This window comes from Strongylocentrotus purpuratus, unplaced genomic scaffold (genome assembly GCF_000002235.5).
Source record: "Strongylocentrotus purpuratus isolate Spur 01 unplaced genomic scaffold, Spur_5.0 spur5_scaffold_3, whole genome shotgun sequence".
NCBI lineage: Eukaryota > Metazoa > Echinodermata > Echinoidea > Camarodonta > Strongylocentrotidae > Strongylocentrotus > Strongylocentrotus purpuratus.
The window spans coordinates 9,634,257-9,643,179 of NW_022145609.1; the positions used below are offsets into that span (position 1 = coordinate 9,634,257).

Below are 8,923 nucleotides of genomic sequence, written 5' to 3' on the forward strand. Positions count from 1 at the left end.
TTCATCGTCCTTAACAACCACTTCGACCACATTTTCATCTCATCTTTCTGCTTCTTCTACTACTCTTACTCCTCCTTCTTCTCCTTCTTCTTCTACGTCATCATCATCATCACCATCTTCGTCGTCGTCGTCGTCATCATCAACACCATGTCCACTACCAACAGATGAGTCACCATCACCTTCATTGTTATTATCACCACCACAATCATCATTATCCTCTTCAACATCGTCGTCATCACATATTTCTTCTGCCCCTCATCGTCCCCATTTCCTCCTCATCAGTGCTGCTAATGACTTTGGTTACATGATCGAGGACTCCGAAAGGATGTGCTCCGCTCTTACGAGCAATGGATACCAAACACAAAGGAACTTCATGCAAGGAAGCAACCATTTCACAATAGTGAGGAGGTTTGGTTACCCATGGTATCAGTACTGGACTGGCCGGATTCTAGGGAAAAGTTTGAGCTGGGAACCAAGTGATGGAGAACTGATGTGTTGGGACTTTGTTCAACAATTATGGGACAGTGAATAGTCAAAGTCGTTTGACATCGAAAACAAATATTTTATACTTGATTTTTTTTTGTAGAATTGAAATCATAACTATACAGTGCGTCCCAGAAAAAAACGAAACCGAGAATTATCGATGTCTTATCATATCTTAATCACAATATGATTAATGAATGACACATATTTGTAAAGCTAAAATCCTCTTCTTTCATTTGATACAACTCATAAATTATGAGGCACATTTCACGCATGAGTGATTAAAATCAATTTGAAGAGAGGAAACCAGACTGTCGTTTGGCGGACGGTATCTGAATTTCAAAGAAAAAAAAAAAAACATTTCTAAACAGTTTAGTTTCTGACCTTTCATATGACACCTCAATCAGGAAAAATGAGCAAGGAATACAAAAGTTCTGTTTGATAAAAGTGATGCTTGCATTTCCATAATTTGATTAAACGAATTCGTTTTCACTGGCTGCCTGCCGTAGCAACAAACGGAATTGACAAAAGCCTTAACTCCGTTTTGTTAAAGAACAGCCAAAGATGAAAGACTTCATGTATGGCTGATTGTCAACGAAACGGAGTTAAGTCTTTTGTCAATTCGGCTTGTTGCTACGGCACCAGTCAGTGAAAACGAACTATTTAAATCAAATCATGGAAATGCAAGCATCACTTTAAACAAACAGGACTTTGTTATTCCTTGCTCCTGATTGAGGTGTCATATGAAAGGGCATGCAGAAACTGAACTTTCTAGAAATGTGAATTTCTTTTTGAAATTCAGATACCGCCCGCCAAATGACTTTCTGGTTCCCTCTCTTCAAATTGATTTTAATCAGTCATGCATGAAATATGCATTATATGAGTTCCATTAAATGAAATAGGATTTAAGCTTTACAAATATGTGTCATTTATTAATTATAATTGTGATAAGTTTTGATAAAACATCGCTAATTCTCGGTTTCGTTTTTTCTGGGACGCACTGTACATCAAATGTGACAGAGATCAATATTTTCCCTGTGACGTCTCCGTAAATTTATAAACAGGGTGTATAGTTCTCTTATAATTATGAGGGCGTTTTTGGCCTATGGTATCAGTACCGGACTGATCAGGTTTGGGGGAAGAAAGAAGGAGACTGGGAGGCGGGTAATGGTCAACCATTTTAGAACAATAATATAATAGTGTCAATTCATGTAGTTCTTAAATCGGAAACATTTTGAGATAGTATAATCATGATGTATAAAATGATGTATTGCCAACATATAAAGTAAGAGGCGCCCTGTGAATTGTTCGAACATCTGTAGGCTTAGTGGGTATACCATTAGTATATTCTCTTTCATTTCATTCCACAGAGTGAATGCAATTCGGAATTAAAATATGTCATATTGGAAAATTAGGTCTAGATAAAAATGATAAACATGTAATTTCATAAACTAAGATCCAGTTTTAAAAAAAAAGGAAATAAAAGGGGGAACAAAATATTGCCGAAGGACCCTGTGTAGTATCATCAAATACAAAGCTTTCTATAACAGTTTGGTACATCTTGACTGTTTGAAATGACAAATTGTGTTAGTTTACTGTCATGTGTATAACCTGCGTGTCATAATAATTATTTAGTGAATGTTGTGGGATAGATGGGGTCCATTCGCATCATATAGGATATGTACATTCTATTTATAATATAGGTCCTACTGTATGCTCTATTTTATTACTATTATTTTGATATCAAATCCAATTTTGCAACTATTAACATATAATTTGATCATTCTGTTTTGTTTCAATTATCATCATTATATCTATCCCTTTTATTTATTACTATTTCATATAAACGAATATATAAGTTTAAGCTATGTTATTTCATTTTTGTGGATGTGTTTCACAAAGATCCTAAATCGAACTTAACTCTAAGTTGGACTTAAAATTATGGAGAGCCATTTGTACCCTTAAAATAAAAATCTATTCAAAAGCGAACATTCAAGTATTTCACACTTTTTATAAATTCCACATCAAGAACATGAAATCTCCTTGATAATGGAAATTATGAATGATTTGAATCAACATTTTATGCCTATTAAAATAAATTGTACAAAACATTTTCATAGATGCTAACGGCTTTCCAGTTCAACTTAGAATCTTTGTGAAACACCCCCATGTCAGGGTAGAAGGCCCGAGGACTATAGTGATTAGTTTTATTTTTTATCCCAGGAAACCTGGGCATGCATGGTCAACATCTATTATTCATTTTCTCTACTGTGTACTATCTTCCTGATTTTCTTCTATATGTTGAAATGCCGAATAGAAAAATAACAATAATAATGATAATAATACTAATAATACTAGTAGTGGTGTTATTATCAGTCTGTTTTATCATTTTACAATCTGTTTTATATATACAAATACAAATATTATATATTGCAAAGTCTCCTTTACAATGAAGCGTATACCTATCAAATTCTGAAGCTGATTTACAAGCAGGAAATACTTCATAATAGTAATTCATAAGATCCAAAAATAAGCAATTGTAATTGTTGTACATGTATAATACAATGATTACGCGATATTTCATACAAAATTATGTGCTTTTTCGGTGAGTATTGACGAATAAATATTGTTGTTACATAAAACTGTTTAGAAAATGATTCTAATAAAATCCTTAAAGTAAAATGAGTTGTTGGGAGAAAGGTAAAGAGAGTTTGAGATCAAAATCACGTCGCTTTATAATCGGTAAGAAAACGAGGAGAAGGTGAGAGAAAAGGTGAGAGATAGAGATGACTGGCTTAAAAAGGAAGAGACACATTAAAGAAGGAAGTATGAATTATTATGAAGGTCTAAACTGGCTTAAAATAGCAAAAATTCTTAGGTAGACTCTTGAGGTTGCGAAGAGGAAGTGCTGTATGAAAAGCATATATTACAAAAATAGCAATATAACGCATAGCCTACTACGGCATGAACGTGGCACACAGAAGAATCGAAACCATTCAACAATAGACTATGCAAAGAAACCATCAATAACCACACAACTGTACAATGGTTTCCACATTTTTTTTTTACCATATGTCCATCGCACCGCTGCCAGCAAGATTGAACGACAGCATGAATAGGCATTCTTGCATATCATCATGTCTGACTGCCATTCACGGAATTTAATTAGTATCAAGTACTATTTGCGAACGTTGTTTGCCTGAGCTATTAATCTATAGAGTGGCTACATAGTTAGCCAACATATACTTTTAAGTGTCGTCTGTAGTATCTGCTCGTTATCATTGAGTTGTCTTTCTGCTTGGTCAATGTGTGGAGAGCCCGTGGAGAGTACACGTGTCTCAGTAATGTACCGGAAAATGTGCATTATACGATGGACCTATACTCGGTAGTATATTGTGCATGATTATACGCGGGGAGCCATGTTAATTATGGTTGTATGAAAGAGTACGTACATTGAGAAGTATATTTGGATGCGTTGCCCGAGGCAGAATACTATTAAAGTGCCTGGATGAATCGTCAAGTACAGCGTTGAAGTACCACTTTTGCATACCCAATTCTGAGGCCAAATCTGATTATAGACCTGATCTGATCATCGACGAATATATATAAAAGTGCCGGGCGATCGAACTCCTGAAATATTTATGTCTATATAGGCTATAGAAGATCAGGTATAGCCTTCCGACGTCAAACATGGAAAACCGTTTGGGTTATTCAGTGCTCAGAAACTTCGACTACTCTCAACCATTTGAAGAAGGTGTTGCCAACAGAGGAAGACAAGAACATCAAAGTGCGCACATCCTTAGCAAAACTTGCCTCGATTTATTCCTGCCATCTTCAGGTAATCCAATTTCTACTGTCGAGAGCAAGAAAGTGTCTGATGATTTTATAAACGATGGCCGTAAATTAGAAGGACCTTCTCTGGACAGTGGAGGAACTTTAGGTGGAAACGTCGTTGTTAAATCTAAAATGCAGAAATCACAAAACAGCTGCAAGAGCACGGAAGACGCTGAGGTGGAATCGCCCATCTCTTCATGTACTAATGAACCAATTACCACTCAAAAAGAGGAAAAAAATTCAGACAAAAATGTGAGAAAGCGTGATGCAAACGGTGAAATTGGAGGCAAAAGACCACGCCCACCACCACTTGTGGTGTTTGCATATGGCGGGGGATGGCGACGCGGAGACAAGCAGACTTGGCGTCACTACATGTCTCGCTGGGAATGCAACTTCAGTCTAGCAGCTATGGTCGGCCGTGACCGTCTGTACAGCAACATTGGAGAGAGTTTTGCCAGTCGGGGATTCCCCTGCGCCATCTTGTCCTACCCGATCGCACCGACCCCGTGGTTGATCAATCTAATCGAGATGGCGATCTCATTGTCGTATGCTCTTGCCTATTGGATACTTGCAGCCCTCTTACTGTTTATCGTCCTGGAAGTCTTGCCGATAAGTTGTATTTCTTTGGACAGTCGTCTAAGAGTTCCTGTCATGCCCCTAATAGCAGGAGTGATTATTGTAGCGCAATGGATTACTCTCGCCATCATGATCTCTCGCGAGCTATACTTAGAGAGACGACATCAATCGGGTACACAGAAGAACATTTCAAGTAAAATGCCGATTGTTGTAGCACTTGTAGCGACAATCACGACAGTATCAACATTAGACATTTCCACCTTGGCAGAAAACAACACTCTAGCGCTTTCAATCTCAGGAATACTAGTCTTTACCGTTCAGTGTCTTATCTTTTACTTTCGACAGACAACGACCTTCGACCTTGGATCCAGTCTTGTTGCTGGCCCCAAGGATCAAGCAGAGTGTGTAACACTTGCCTTGAAATGGTTAGTGGACTATGGACAGTCAACTGGTCACTTTGATCCAGAATCTATTATCCTTGCTGGACATTCGGCCGGTGGTCATTTGGTATCCCTTGTAGCCCTAGATCATCATTATCTGACAGACGTCGGGATATCTCCACAAGTTATTAAGGTAAGGAAACTCCTTCAAAATGGCTGACAATTCTCTCTGTATTAGTGAGAAGAGATAGGCTCTTTCTAACTCTCAACATATTGTCAAAGTGTTGTTATTAAAGTCTATCCTGTAATCTTTCCTTTTCATCTTTCAATTCTCTTTTTATGTAAAATCATTTGCCGAATGAATCAGAACAACCATTAAACCATAGAAAAAGTTAAATCACATTAACTGTAGTGTTCAGCTTTGGTCCTGACTATAATTTTAATTTATCCTGTAGCTTATTATATTATGACTGGTGATCACTTTAACCAAGCCATTTATGTGCTTTTCATGGTCCTCTTACTTCAGACACCTCATTAAATAATGTTGTATTGACGATTCTATAATTTTGTTTTTATCTTGACATGGAAATAAATAAATGAAATGAATTGCATGCCCATAGTACAGTATGATCCGATGGATCTGCTTTTATGTTGACAAATCCTGTTCCCTGTTCTTGTCTCACTAGATTTAATTTTTCTTCAAATTTTTAAACAGGGTGTCATCAGTTTGTCAGCTGTCCATGATCTTCAAAGTATCAGTAAAGGATTCAACTACCATATCTATCTGAAACCAGCATTTGGAACAGATCCTACGTACTGGACGAGCATGTCTCCTATCGAATATGTCAAGCTGCTTGATGAAAATAAAAATCCAACTCCTACATCAACATCATCTGAAGAAGAAGAATCATCATCATCATTACCAACATCATCAGCAGCAGCATCATCATCATCTACCTCACCATTAATATTACCAACATCATCATCTTCGTCAATGCCATCATCACCACCACCATCACTCTCATCATCAAAAACATTGTCACCACCACTTCTGCCTACATCTTCAACACCACTGATACCAGTAAAACCATCACCACCATCACCACCTCCATCACAACTCGAAGTAACATCATCACCATCATCCGCTACGACACAAACTCCATCAGCCCCTCATCGACCCCACTTCCTCATCATCAGTCCTGCCCAAGACTTTGCTTTCATGATCAAGGATGGCGACAAGATGTGCTCGGTTCTATCCAAGAATGGGTACATTACCCAGAGGAGATGGATGGAGGGATGCGGTCATTTCAACGTGGTGAGGAAGTTTGGTTGCCCCTGGTATCGGTACTGGACTGGGGTTCTTCAAAAGAAAGGAGGATGGGTGCCTTGTGATGGTGAATTGTTTTGTTGGGAGTTTGTCCGACAGTTTTGGAACAAGGATGAGAATTCTTCTCCACTTTAATAGTCTGAGAGAAATAATTTGCAATGATTAATGGAATAGATTTCTTAATTACCTACCAGTATTTTATTATTTGAAAAAAGGAAGATGAGTCCCTAGCAACGGTGAACTGATATGTTGAGTTTGTTGAAACAGTTTTAGAGCAAGAAGTAGAATCCACATCCATAATAAAAATCCATAGGTATTATCAATACAAATGACAGATAGAAGTGTAAACATTATTTCATTTTTCAATATATCTTTCATTTATTACACACATGATACATATCTTGTATAATATGTATTAAAAATAAAATTCCAATCACCACAATATATTGTGTAATTGAGAAGTTTCTCAAGAATACATGCCTGTGAGAGAATCCTATTTCAGAAATAAATCTTCAAAAGTCAGGTGAAATACAGATATACGTAAGGAATATCAAGCAAGATTGAGCTCTTTCAAAAATCATCAAATGATATTGTGACATAATAAATCGATATGAAATATATTTGTGACATTTTTCTAAAAAGATTATTAAATTGTTTTTGCCATTAAACCTTACCTAACTCCATTTACAATGGGAATCCCTTTGATTGATTATTGCATTCCAACTGTTCACAAAGACCAAAGAAAATGGGCACAATTCCACTCAAGCACTTTAAGAAAAAAAAGATTGCTATTAAATATATTAGATGTTTGCAGCCTTCACTCACTTTTTATGCAAGAGTACTTTTAGATTACAAGTACCATAACCATATTGAATTGTTAAAACTTTTGTTTTCGGTAGTGTATGAGTCTATTACAGAATGTTGGAAAGAAAATAATTTTAAACTTTGTCATTGTGATTTTATCAATTAGTATGATGAATAAGGGATTTGTCTTTCTATGTATTTTGTCAATAAACATTGCAATATCAGCATTTAGTTTTAAATGCATTTGAAGATTAATTTTTAATTCTTTTTTTCTTTTTCTGTTACCTTGATGTGTTGTTTGACTACATTAATTATACTGGATATAGTAAACTCATGAGTCCAGTATAAAATAATCAATGTTAATTATATGTTAGCAATATTCTGATTAAATGATGCATTTAATGCTAAAGTTAAATATCTGCCATCTGTATTTTGTTATCTTTATACAAAGTTCAGTAATATACTCTACTTTATGAAGACTGTGTGACCTTTTATTACTGTATTTACCATTCCTATCATCTTCTACAATAAAAGCCGCGCAGCCAAATTACCCCGCAGGAAGGCAAAACTTATTTCTGGACATTTTCTAAACCGGTTTTTTTTTAAAAAATGAACACGAGGAGCCTCTCTAAGATTGCCCCAAAGGAAATCTAACTACAAGTATAACACCAACAATACAAAATGGGTTTTCCAGAAAAGACCCCAAAGAAATGGATAAAAAACATGAAATGTGATGCAATCTCCACAAAAACCATTCAATAATCTTAAAAGTGTAGGATCTATAGCACTTTATACATAATATTTAACAAACTATCATCAAAGAATTCCTTAAAGTTAAACCTAAAATAACCCTTGTGCAAAGAATTCCAGTTAATTTATGTCCATATAAATATCTAAAAAAGCTCCCCTGAGACCTGAGTAAAGAATTTAAAAAAAAACATCCAAATATTTGCAGAAGGTGACTAGAATGTTAAACTTTGACACAAGATTAAATGTTTCAATACTGTTCACATCTTTTTGTATATATGTTGTAGGGACTACTACAATTGTTCCTGTTTACAAGTACAGGTACATATCTTAAACTATATGTATTTACATTATTGCATACTTTCACCTTTTGATTCTACTGAACTGATTGGATAGTTAATTACTTCAAATAAAAAGTTACAATGAAAAATTATATATTTGCATTGTATTATATTATGCCTAATAATTATGTGAACTAATGTATGGACTTGGTACACAGAGAAAGGTGAATTTCATCTTATACATACACCTGAACCGACACAATTCATTGATTTTGCAGCAAAGCACACTTCAAACTTTGGTAAATTTCTGACAAAACAAAATTTTTCGAAATCAATCACATAATTCTACAATGATTAGTTTTTACAACTATCAAGCCATATTGGAAAAAAAAAAATCCTCCACACAAAGTTCAAGAGAAAACTCCATAATTCATACAAAAGTGCTGGCTTTGAACTAGTCTTAATCAAGCACAAGGGTGATTTAACAAAAA

General features: G+C 35.5%; 1 protein-coding gene across 1 annotated transcript; it reads left to right on the forward strand.

Moving 5' to 3' along the window:
- Positions 1–3,347: 3,347 nt before the first annotated feature.
- Positions 3,348–6,665, forward strand: LOC115928804. The gene is made up of 3 exons (XM_030996724.1): positions 3,348–5,466; positions 5,989–6,263; positions 6,356–6,665. Exons 1-3 carry the CDS (start codon positions 4,174–4,176, stop codon positions 6,663–6,665), a joined length of 1,878 nt encoding a protein of 625 aa, XP_030852584.1. The 5' UTR covers positions 3,348–4,173.
- Positions 6,666–8,923: the final 2,258 nt, after the last annotated feature.

Bases quoted from the DNA above. Each gene is read 5' to 3' on its own strand.
- LOC115928804 (XM_030996724.1), top strand. From the start codon at position 4,174: ATGGAAAACCGTTTGGGTTATTCAGTGCTCAGAAACTTCGACTACTCT. The intron at 5,467-5,988 runs GTAAGGAAACTC...ATTTTTAAACAG, and splicing joins TATCTCCACAAGTTATTAAG to GGTGTCATCAGTTTGTCAGC. The intron at 6,264-6,355 runs GTCAATGCCATC...CACTGATACCAG, and splicing joins TTACCAACATCATCATCTTC to TAAAACCATCACCACCATCA.